The sequence below is a fragment of the Pundamilia nyererei genome, unplaced genomic scaffold (assembly GCF_000239375.1).
Source record: "Pundamilia nyererei isolate P.nyererei 1_Seehausen unplaced genomic scaffold, PunNye1.0 scaffold00097, whole genome shotgun sequence".
NCBI classification, from domain to species: Eukaryota; Metazoa; Chordata; class Actinopteri; order Cichliformes; family Cichlidae; genus Pundamilia; species Pundamilia nyererei.
The window spans coordinates 778,061-790,437 of NW_005187498.1; the positions used below are offsets into that span (position 1 = coordinate 778,061).

The 12,377-nt window shown below is 42.1% G+C and overlaps 1 protein-coding gene across 4 annotated transcripts in view; it reads right to left on the reverse strand.

Annotated features, from left to right (window-relative positions):
• Positions 1-607: 607 nt before the first annotated feature.
• The window catches only part of robo3 (roundabout, axon guidance receptor, homolog 3 (Drosophila)), a 167,074-nt gene continuing 155,304 nt past the window's right edge, over positions 608-12,377 (reverse strand). For 3 of the 4 annotated variants that reach the window (XM_005740102.1, XM_005740101.1, XM_005740103.1), the window contains 13 exons: positions 11,520-11,650; positions 10,790-10,973; positions 10,160-10,411; positions 9,704-9,743; positions 9,302-9,441; positions 8,943-9,224; positions 7,363-7,504; positions 6,652-6,870; positions 6,079-6,278; positions 5,821-5,928; positions 5,194-5,361; positions 3,825-3,967; positions 608-1,484 (listed from right to left, as the gene is read on the reverse strand). In XM_005740102.1, the coding sequence (XP_005740159.1) occupies positions 1,473-1,484; positions 3,825-3,967; positions 5,194-5,361; positions 5,821-5,928; positions 6,079-6,278; positions 6,652-6,870; positions 7,363-7,504; positions 8,943-9,224; positions 9,302-9,441; positions 9,704-9,743; positions 10,160-10,411; positions 10,790-10,973; positions 11,520-11,650 (2,021 nt within the window). In that variant the 3' untranslated portion in view covers positions 608-1,472. The remainder of the gene's footprint in view (positions 1,485-3,824; positions 3,968-5,193; positions 5,362-5,820; positions 5,929-6,078; positions 6,279-6,651; positions 6,871-7,362; positions 7,505-8,942; positions 9,225-9,301; positions 9,442-9,703; positions 9,744-10,159; positions 10,412-10,789; positions 10,974-11,519; positions 11,651-12,377) is intronic. The other variant, XM_005740104.1, reaches the window with a different exon arrangement.

Consider the following 12,377-nt stretch of genomic DNA (forward strand, 5'->3'; position numbering starts at 1 on the left):
TGTTACAGTGAGTGTCACAAGCTATTGTTATACGTTCATTCAGACCTGAGATTACAGGTTATGATGCAATGTAGTGATGTGGAAATACATAATATTTAAAAATGTTCTTTTAAAAGGTTTTTATCCACAGAGTTGAATGTTGTTGAACTGAGTGGGAGGATTTAATTTGATTTACATAAAAAATATAGAGCTCTTATAATCCCTGTGAAAAATTATGCCAGTTTGCATAAAATTGTTTTTCTACTAAATAACTGATTAGTGTTTGAGGTTAGTTATTCCGATGTAGATCAGTTATGAAGCACGGTCATTAAATAAGTAAGTAATAGTGAAAACCTTTCAGAAACTGACTCGGTGTGCGACAGAACTTACCTTCACCTAAGGTAACTTTGTCATTCACTGCAACACAACACAAAAAATCCAACACGCATGCACACACACACACACACACACGCCGCTAAATGCAGACAAAAAGTCTTAATACCCTTGATATAGAGTTTTTAAAAAGCCACCACTGAGGCAACTAATGGCAACTGTGGCACAGTTAAAAAACAAACAAATGCATGCACTGTCTTATGCTTTCTGAAAAAAGAATGAGTACAGGCAGAGGTCATCAAATGTGTTTTACTGTACATTTACAAAACAACAAGAGTACAAAAAAGTCAGTCCACAGACATTTTTTGTTTGTTTGTTTGTTTGTTTTGGAGGGAGTATATTGACATTTCATCTGACAAATGCAGCAAACAGCCTCTCAGACAGACAAGAGGGGAAGCAGAGGGATTACAATCAAACTTTCATAAAGTCTGTCTGTCAGTCTGTCTGCAGAGTGGAACACTTTGCAGCAGAGAAACCAGAGGAAACATAGAAAAATATGACATTCGTAGCGGACAACATGGCAGCAGGGATCCTGGTGGGGAAGCGCTGGGGGGCGGAGACGTCCATCTGGGAGCGAGACCCAGCTCGTTTTGGTTTTGCTGACCCCCCCCAACCCCTCATTCTCGACCAGAAAACACACTTTGTGCTTCATATTTTCTGTTGTTTTGCCATCACAACAAGAGTGCAACAGTAGTTAATGCTTTTCCAAAAAGTATACATTTTGAGAAAAAAAGTTGGCACATTCAAGAAGACTTTTTTTTGTTTGTTTGTTTGTTTGTTTTTTTAAATATCAGACGTTTGTGGTTTTTTAATCCTCATAAATACAATATACATCTTTTACCCCTGTATCCAGAGCTCACAAAATACAGACACAGGTATTTACAAACCAAAGGTGAGGAGTGATCTGAGTGGCTCATAAATATTCGGAGCAATACCAAAAGCAGAATGTAAAGTCTGTTTACAGCAATAACATAGGTTTGACTCTAGGTTCCTGAAACCCTAAGCTCCATGTCTTGTTCAGCTTATTGTCTCCACAGTGGTTAGATGGGCGGGGAGCAGGAGGGTGATCAAATCATCAAAGGTACACTGATAGAATTTCTTTATCTTAATTCCTGAAAGAGAGAAATATAACATCAGTAGCTTAAACAATCAGTCTCACAGAATGAGTTATCAGGACACCGTAGTACACAACTTATTCTAGCAGCAACTTGGTATCAGGGGCCAATTTAATCCATCCATGGAGATTGAATCAGTTTTTATCAAGACTGTTTAGCTGTCAGGGTGAAGAACTTCAGACAATTTCCTCTCGATCTGAGCCACATTCCTGCAGTAATCACCTATCTTGTAAATTTTGGGTCAGCACCACTTAACAGGAAGTTAAGTGACTTGTTGACATTTCCACGATGTAGAGGAGGATGCTGAAAACAGCTTCAAGCTAAAATCTGTTTCTGGAAGCTGTGCAGTAACACAAAACACATGCAAGTGTTGCAAATAATATGATGCAATGTTTAATACTCATCTTTTAATGTGAAAATTAAGCTTTCAGCTCCATGCTGATCACAGTGAAGTTGCTACTACAAACAGGAATTCCTCTCCAAGTGGATCTAAAATGCATTTCCTTATTTTTTTAATCGCATCTACAGTATACTGCTACAGTTATGGATGTAAACCAAAAGCATGCGGGGCAGCCAATCAGAAGAAAATTAGCTCAAAGGGCAGAGGGAGGCAAAACAGCTTGTCTGAGGCAGTCTTTTATGTATGTAGTGCATTTTACTGACTGTCAATCAATTTATTTATAAGCACATTTAAAAACAGCACAGATTGACCAAAGTGCTGTACAAACAATCATGTGAACTATGCTTGAGCAGACTAGGTTCCCCATATTAAACACATATTAAAGCACTGCCAGTTGTTCCAGTTTCTGAAGATCGTGTCATGTACTGCATTTTGATTGTCATTATTCTGCATTCAGTCCAGAAAGATTGTTTCAAAAGAATCAAAAGTGATGCTACTTAACAAAAATCTAATTAACTTCATACAAAGGTCAGGATGGATGGATTTCACAAAACACTCTATGAAATTAAAAGGAGATATAAAAAGTATGAAAAAAACTTCAGTGTCTCAAACGTTCATACACACCTCTCTAATACCACTGTTACAGTGGCCTATTTAGTTCCTAGCCTCGGAGCATTTTTTAACAGGCTTGACGACATCTGCTGCCCTTCCGTCGCCCATCCTAGACTGGCCGTCTGCATCAAAGGCCACATGATAAGCAGGCAATAACACCACATGAGGAAGAGGTAACCTAATCCAGGCTTCCTGTAACTTTATTGCAAAGGAGGATTGTGCTTTCATGTGCCTGGGAAGGTGTGAAAAAGGTCAGCGTGGGTCAGTTAGGAGCATGTGGAGCAGGGGTGAGGTGTTCTTTAGTTCTCCACCGAGGGGGTGGAGGGGAATATAAGGAACCTTTGTGTGTGTGGCAAGAGAAAAGAGTGATTGTGCATGTGTGTCACTTTTACAAGTTGCTTTGCAACACTCATGTCTGATGTGCACTGAGAAGTGACCCGTGACAGAGCCATCCTTTCTCTGTTTCCTCACACATGCAGCTTTATAGTGATGCCTCGGGTTACAGCTGTAAGCTTAACAGCTACAGCATTAAAGGAATGCATCAAAGCTGCTGCACTAACCATGTCTCATAAACCACTGCGTATGTAGGTTAACACTGAATTTTGAAAGTAACCAGAGTCAAAGTTGTGGCTGAAAGCTATTTTATCCATTTAATTACATAGAAGAAAATATTTGTCCTGATCCTTTTCAGCATTGTGTCTGCATGAAATTAATTAACACAACCTTTTCAGTTTTTTCCGTGCTGTTAACCAATCCAAAACACAGATTACAAACTGAATTTACATACAATTTGAATTTAACTTTAAAGAGCTCCCATCACTTTGGATTAAGCTCCTGTTGGGTTACCCAGCTTGCTGCCTACCTACAGTAATGTCAAACTTTGTAAGCACAAATTCCCTTCAGAGCCTTCCATTCAGCTGGCACAGCGTGCTCCACCATAAAAGACACTAGCACGTCGCAAGGGAGCCTGCAGGGAGTGCATTTAAAAGAGTGCTCCCACAGTTAAGTGTGCCCTCAGAAGTGCACTCCAGAGAGAGCAGTGGTTGTGTAGGCTTAACATTGTTTCTTACTGTAAAGGTTTTGAAGCAAATGGTAGTGGCAGATCTGTATGAATGGGCCTGAGAGCATGACGGTGTGAGTGTGTGTGGGGGGGAGTGTAGAAGCCCTCTCTGAAGTGCCTTCACATATTAGTAATGATATGTAGATTAAACTGAATCCCATGAAGAGGCTTTGTTCTCATATTCATGAATATATAAAAGAATCAATTATTAAAACCATTAGAGGTGCACAAAACTCTATAACTGTTTTTTTTTGCAGAATTTTACCTCATTGTGTTTCCTGGCTGAGTTGAGCCCCCGGGAGCCTGTGGAGCCTCTCGATGAGGAACTTCCTGTAGTTGAACAGTTACTAGACATCTGACCTCTGGAGAGGTAACCGGCCTTGCTGCTGTACAGGATCATCTCCTCATCTGGAGAGACAGATGCAAATGGGAAAATAAAGGTGCATTTGGACATTTTGCAGCTGATCTGGACAACACTTTTTCAGATGTAGGCTACATCTACACTAATCCGGATAAATTTGAAAACGGCGTTTTCGTCTAAGAACGCTCCACGTCCACACTATCGTTTTTAATCGTTTCCAAACAGTTGTTCATCCACACTGAAACGCTTATGGTCCTCTATTGCGCATACGTGAAACGTAAGATGATTTGACCTGCGGTATTTCTGTCTGCTGTTTATTTACTTTCCGGCTCTTTAAAACGCCGTGGCAAAATGTCGAGGAAAAGTTTTTTAAATGGACTAACAATGAGGTGGAGGTGTTGCTGCGAGTAACGCAAAAGTTCAAAGTTGCAAAAGTGAGTGAGAATTAAACAATTTGAAGAAAAGCTATCTGGAGCATGTACAGGCTGATGTCAATCTTTAATAGAGCAAACAAAACAACGCCCTCCGCAATCTTAGTTTAATTGGTCACATGACTGGATCATATGACTAAAATGCGTCATCGTTTCCGAAAGTCTGCGGTTACGCTGTCCACACTGACTAAATGACCTCCTCAGCAGGTCTTGAAGTTCTCCAGAGGCCTGGTAATGACATAGTCATTTGATTCAGGTGTGTTGACCCAGGGTAATATCTAAAACCTGCCTTCAAGGCCTGGAGTTGGACACCCCTGCCTTACAATATAAAGCACCTTGAGGCAACTTCTGTTGTGATTTGACGCTATATAATTAAACTGAAATTGAATTGAATACATTTCCATCCAAATGAATTCAATAACCACACATTTACCCAGATTTATTTTTGGAGTTGGGTTTGGAAAAACAACACTGAGTTTTCACATGATATTCTGTGAGGGATACACGCTGCAGGGTTTTTAGATTCTCTGAGCCATGCCTTTTGTTTTTGACAATGGCCAGGAGAGCTGGCTTCACGGTTATTTTGCAAAGTCATTTATAAAGAATGACATGTTGCAAACAGACCCGTTTCACTCTCCCATGTAATACTGCAGTGCAGTAGTGGACCGTGGTGCATCATTACGTGGAAGAGGCTTCATCAGCCGAGTGCATAAGTGCTGCCTTTTCTTCCGCTTTCTTCTTCTGCAAGAAGCACAACATTTCCAAGAGAGCCCACACTCTCTGTCCTAAATTTGATTTGTCTAACCTTAAACTGCATTATGGCTGAAATTCAACACACTTACTGTCAGTGTGTCTCTGTCCCGAGCCTTTTCGCTGCTGGCTATTAATGCTATATTCAGTCCTCTCCAGGGAGGACAGCGTGCCGTTTGTCACACAGTTGGCCTCCATGCACCCCTGGGGGTCCTGTAACCGGCTCTCTTCTGGGGGTGGTTCTGGAGGAGGGGGCAGGTCTAAAAAAATGAGATACAGGGAAAGAGCATTAAAACTTTAAGAAAGAACTTTTTGTTTCCATTTTCATTGTCAGGTTTCTGTTAAAAAACAGTTTTCTTAGTTTCCAAAAAATGACAGCTTTTTCTTATTTCTCTCTTTGTTTTCTTTGCTAAGTGAGAAAAGTGAAGAGACTTACAGTCTTGATTTCTTGATGGAAATTGAAATGATTATTCACTTATTAAGATGAAAGGTCTTGTTCTTGTTCCTGCCAAGGCTATGGATTCACAGTGGACTGCAATTTCAGATTTTTATTTCTGTTTCCAGTGATAATAATCATGCTTATCCAGTAAACATATTACAGTCTGTAAGCTGAGATTACAATTTCCATCCATAGTCAGGAATGCCAGCCTCTCATCTTGCCTTTCTAACAGCTGTGGACAGTCACAGTATCTGTGATTCACATATTTGAATCTGCCCACCTCCTTGTATGTCTCTTCTGTAAGCTGAAGTCTTAGACACTTTTTTTTTCACTCTTGATTTTTGGTTTGGTGGAGTACTTGTATCAGCGGGGGAGGAGCGACTGTGCACTGTGGGTGAAAAGGGATAAATAATCAATAGCAAGGAGACGATGCAGAAGGATTACTCACATGACAAACACTAAATCAACTTTAAATCAGCTTCCAGGGTGGGGGCTGCTACTCTGTATTCTGTATGCGTGTGCACGTCAGCCACTTTACCCGGCGTGGTCGTGCTGATGCTGTCTTCATTCAGAGCTGGGCCCTGGCTCTGGAGGCAGCGATGGGCAGGACTCTGGCACTGCAGCATGCCAACTTCTGATGAGCTGTGATGCTGTTGGCCAGAGAGGCTGGGGTTGGACTGGGTGAGCAGCGGGCTCGGTGCCTGGGGAACTGGCATGGGACCGCAGGGTAACCTTCTGCTTTGGGAAGTGAGGGCAGCATGTTACTGGAGCAAAAAATAAACTGAAGCAGAAGCTAAATCTTGTAATGTTTAGGAGTGAGGTTTACTATACAGCTAAACACATGATTTTTGGCATGATTAATAATGTGATTTTATTGGTTTTGTCATTTTATTCTGTCTGTCACATCTGACAATAGCACTCAATTTAGCTAGGCTGCTTATCTGTAATTGTGAATTCTACTGAGAAGTGAATGAAGCACTAAACAGTAAGCAGTAAAATGACTGTGATTAGCAGAGAAATCCCCTTCCATCAGCACATTTGCTGAACTTAAACACATTGACACAGTGCAGTTAAATGGACACAACCTTTAGAAAACACAGTAAGCACGTACCGTGACAACTGCTGGCTGTTTGATTGGTTCTGCCGGGGGAGGTCATGGTGGGCTTGGGGCTCCTCGTGCGGTGACGGAGTGAGCGTGGCGGTTGACTGGTGACTGTAGGAGGTGGCTGGAGAGGAAGCGTTGTTCCTCTGAGGGGGCGAAGGTCTGTCCTCGCAGCCTTCCATCAGGTATGTCCTCTCAGGGAGGGGTGGACACCATTCCTCATCCGATCTAGATACACAGTGAAGCAGATTACTGCTCAGCGAGGCCGTGTGCGGCTCTACACCTCGATGTGTTGCATAATTATTGTCGAAGTACAACCTGTTTACTCAGTGATACCTTCAAATCCAACTAGCTAAAAGGCTATTTAAAGATTAATGATGTTCTTTCAAGTTAGGAGGCTTCGCCAACGGCAAAACTGCAGGAGGCTAAGCTTCCCATTGAATGGTACTGCAGCTATGAGTTTTGCTATGAGGCTGCAGAGTGCAAGTGGTAAGGGTCAACATTGCTAATTGCGTTTCATGGGTGGGGAAAACAGCTAAATCAGTCAAGGAGTTGACCAAGGCTGAGATAATTGAGTTGTTAAGGGCAGGGCCTTAAGAGCAATGCTGGCTTTTATACTTAATGCAGCTGTTAGAGGTGACACTAAGTCTAAGTGATGATACAACAGTGTCATACTAATTCAGAGAGATGTGCATCTGAGGAGGCAGGACTGTGACTCACCCTAGGTCCATGTTCTCTGGAAGTTCGTCATCTTGCTCACACTGCTTCAGCTCTTCTATGGGCGGAGGCGGGGGCAAGGACTCCATCCAGGTCAGAGATGGGGTCTTTACAGCCTTACCCATCACCTTCTGCTTGGGCTTACCTAAAAAAATGACATACATAAATAAATGCAGCGATTCAATTGAAGGGGAGGTTCTGGCACAATGAGCTGATTCGTCATGACCGTATTTTGACACATACCCCAGCAGGCCTGTGGCTCACAAATAGCAACACGGAGGCAGCAAAGTAGGATTTGTAGCATGACTGAGTGCATGTTGGCCAAACTGCTTCCACGAATAAATATTAAAAACAAGGCGAGCACAAACCTCAGCTCACTCTCTAAGGGAGTAGTTTTGTATTTTGTACATTTTCATTTTGTTTTCTTATGAAGTTTGCAAGAAAGGCAGGTGTGAAATGTAAAAGTGACATCACTACATGCTTTTTGTCAATTTTCAACCAATATATCCAAATAAACAGATAAATAAAGTTGACCGTGATGGACCATTGGTGGACGTAAGGCAACTTTTCATGGATTGTTAGCACAAGCCCACTCTACCCCCCTACAAATTTTTACCAGCATTCATTGAAAACTTTTCGATCTGTCACCTTAGCAGATAGAACGATTGCTCTCTTTCGGTCTTGTTTTTGTGTTCCTTTGTCCTTCATTGTTACCCAAGTCCACTCCTGCTGTCTTGCCCAGAGTCAGCTTCATCCCCATTTGGATGTGTATTCCTGTTTTACGTTGGTAATGGTCGTTCTCCGTGTCTCAAGTTTTCTTCATCATCTCGTTATGTCTGTTGTTGCATCCCACCTGTTATCTCTCCCCTTGTTATTCTGTGAGTGTGTGTTGTTTCTGTCTTCCTCTGTTTTTTGTTGCATTGTCCCTCATCCTTCACAGCTGTGTGTACCCTCGCTCTGTGCCTCCCTGCTTCGAGTTTCCCAGCTATTCTATTTCTCCTTGTGATTCTGTTAGCTTTTGATTCCCCTGCTCACCTTGGTTCTGTGTATTTTGGACTTTCAGAATTAAATGCTCATTTTCAATTTGCTCTGTATTCAAGTCCACAAACAAGCTTTTACATAGCCCACAAAGAACAAAAACACTATTTTCTGATTAGTATTTTTCATTAGAAAAGCAGAACAATCTAAAATCCGAAGCGATTCTGAAGGCAGATGCAGACTGTTTCAAATCTAATATCAATAATCCATCCATCTTCATCCACTTTATCCGTGGCCGGGTTGTGAGGGCAGCAGCCTAAGCAGAGAAGCCCAGACCTCCCTCTCCCCAGCCACCTACCCCAGCTTATCCGGGGGAACACCAAGGCATTCCCCCGGATAAGCTGGAGCTGATTTCATATCAATAAGTGATGACAAAATGGAAGGAAGGTAAGGAAGGAAAGTAAGGAAACACTGGAATCTAAAGCCATATTTTTGGCATATTTTGGGTTTACATTTCACCTTTTTTTTCTTATTTCCTCGAAGTAATCAACGCAAAAGGAGACAGACGTGTATTTCAAATTCACAGAACTGAAATCCTTCCTCACCACTGCAGCGGTCCAGCTGGGCGTACTGAGCTCCAGATGGACCGGGCTGGGTAATCCAGTGGCCGTCGTCTTGCTGCTCACCGCCGTGGGGTGGAACTTGTGTCTGGTTGGTGAAAGGCATGATGGAGGTGGAAGCGTAAGGAGTGGTGGAGTTGTGCTGGGCGTAGGTGAAACTGTGCAGGTCCTCGCTGGTGGCGTCAATCGTGCTGTAGATGGGACCTTCGGTGGAGCCTCCCATGCTGTACTTCTCAGTCTGATTCAGGTAGTTGGAGATGCCAGCTTCTACACAGGGATGGAGGTAGGATTTAGCAAAGCTCCTGTTGTTGTAAGCACAGCATCACAAAAACAGACACTCCTACCATTGTAGTATCTCTCAGCTGTGTCGGGATTGGCCGGGCAGCAGTTGACGGCCTCTTTGCCATTGTGAACCAAGTTAGTGGTGGGCCAAGAGTCTGCCAGCCATGGGTAGTTGCCCATGTTGCCCCCAAGCACTCCTTGCCTACAGAGACACTCTGGCATTAGCTGAAGTCGTAGTGGGGCAGTACAACATCAAGTATAACTGTCCAGATGGAATTAGAGAGTGGCAGAGAAAAAGCTGCATGCATGCAGTGAGAAATGTGGTGTGAATTTAAAAAGATTCACATAATAAAATATCACAAAGTTCAGAGATATAATTCTAGAAATGTCTGTATGTCTTTGCTTAGCAACCCTATCCTACTAGTTCACACAGAAACAGCACTAGTAGGATATAAACCAGTTACCTTCCATTTAGTCCCGGTCCTTCTCCATGAGGGAAACCGACTGCAAAAGCAAGAGAGAAAGAGAGTGATGAGCAGAGGAACAGGGATTCACAAACAAATTATTCTGTTATCCTTCTTACAGATCCTGCAGTCTATATCCTATTCTAATAATGTAGAGTCAGCTGTTCTCATGTCCACCAAAAGCACAAAAAAGTGCATCTATGTTTTTATTTTTTGATTATCATAATTATGTGAGTTCATACTTAAACTTCTAGTCATGTATTAAAGCTTATACTATTGCAGTACAGAGAACAGAACCTAAATAGTAGGTATATATAAAGATTATTTACACTGAAACTATTTGTAAGTTTTTCCTTTTATTTGGCCGTACATATATCAATGGCAGCATTCTGGATTCGACTTCCTTCATAAGTATCATCCCAGCTTCAGGTCATCTTCATCATCCTTCATCCTTACCTGCTGGTGTGTAGGCGAAGGAGGCCGTGTAGTGGCTCAGCTCCTTCCTCTTCTTGCGGCGGCAGTAGATCCAGACACTGAAACCCATCAGGATGACCCAGCAGGCTCCTCCGATGCCTGCGATGAACGCCGGCTGCTTGACCACATCTGTAATCTGTTCAGCTAGACTCACGCTGCTCTCCTCACCACCATTGGTCTTGTCACCACTGCCTCCGCTTCCACCTGCTAATGAGGGCTGTTCAGCTGGCAGCTCTACAGGAGAAAAACAAGACCAAAGATTACTGAACCATTTTATTTTTGGCTGGTTTGTTTAGTTTTCATACTCCAAAAAATAGCAATCAGTAAACCGTGTGTGTCTTTAATAAAGTGAAACTAAACTAAACTATTAACCGTGGACATAATTACCTCTTTCCTGAATAAACCTGAAGCAGGTGATGATGACATAACCTGAGATGTAACATTAATTAGCATCTTCTAATAACAAGTTTTTGGATGTTTTAGGTATGTGATTGCTGGAGCCGCACTATGGACTTCAATATTTTCCTGCGTCCTCTGGGATTAGTGTCTACTTAATTCATCTACTTTCGCACCTTGGCCCACTTTTTATTCTCATTATTTTTGTGGACTCACTGATGAGAACGGGCACCGGCTGACTGCGAGTGCCAATCCCGGCGCTAGTCACTGCTGCCACCTCCACTTGGTAAAGCACTCCGGGCATCAGGCCCTTCAGCAACGTGGACAACGTGTTTCCATCCACTGTCTTGTTACTGTAGTATCGGGTCTGGTTGTCACCACCAGTGCTCATGCACCAAACCTGTTTGCATACAGAAAAATTTGCCATTAACTTTTTTTTAAATACTTCACATTTTAATTCAAAGATAAACTAGTTAACTACTGTCCTTTTTTGCTTAAAACTACATCAGAGTCAAATATTTTTCATGTACCACCTTCAAGCTTCTATATGTAAAGTTTTCTTTTCCCATTTATCCTGACTGAAGAAAACATACTCACAATCCACCAATTACCCGCTGTTTCCTTTTTATCTATATCTTATGGGATTAGCAGTGATTTCATAAGAGAACCGCCTTAACATTTGGGTCAGTGAGTACACATTTTGTGTGTAAGGCACTACTTACATGTCAGCTATGATGTTTTCTTGTGTGAAGTGTGAAGGCAGTGAACGGAGAGTGGTTACTACACATTGCAGAGGTTTTCCTGGGCAGTCACAGTGCTGCCCCCACTAAAGCTTTATTTAATTCAATTCAGTTCAATTTTATTTCTATAGCACTAAATCACAGCAGTCACTTCAAGGCACTTTGAGTGTGAGACTTGTGACTTGACTAGGCTGAGGTTTGTTTACCCTGTACTCCTGGATGATGCCATTTTGCGTGTCACTACGTGGCGGCTCCCAGGAGACACTGATGCTGGAGCTGGAGCTGTTGCCGAGCTTCACTGTTGACACTGTAACAGCTCTGGGAGGGGCACTGGGTACTGTGAGAGGTGGGAGGAACATTTCTCTCATTTCATCAAGATGAGCAGAGTAGTTGAGCGCAGTAAATTATGAACATACACCCATATAGATACATATACATATTAGGGCTGGGTATCGTCACTGATTTCTAGAATAGTTTCAATTCCGATTCACAAGGTCCCGAATCGATTCGATCCACGATTCGATTCAATTCGATTTGAGAGTCAGAAATATTATAATTCAGATCATGCATCAGTACATTTCCATATTTTTATATCTATAACAAGAAAGCTGACACTTGCGAGACTTTATGAAAGGTGTGAGCATCACAGCAGATGCCTTTGTGTCAAAGTAGCTGAGGATAAAACACAGAAAAACATGAAGGCGACTTTCCTGGCCTGGGATTTTATAAAAATATTCTGCAGTAGATCAAAAACGAAAGAAAACCATTAATCAACATATGAACATTACCTGATGCTGCTGAAGTGAAGCAGAGCAAAGTTACAGAGGTTTGATTAGAGACATTATGAAATTTTGCATAATTTTAAAAAGTTTAAGTTTGTTCAGTAGCCTACTGAACAGTAGAAATGAGGTTTTCTTTTTGGAAGTAAAAGGAAAAAAAAACAGCGGCCAACAGCGCTGTAAACAACGGTAGACTTGTGCGTAATAAGCAAGCGAATAATGCAGAAAACAGATTTTTAGACGGGAAACTGTTGTTGAAGTACAGAGAGAGAGAGAGAGAGAGAG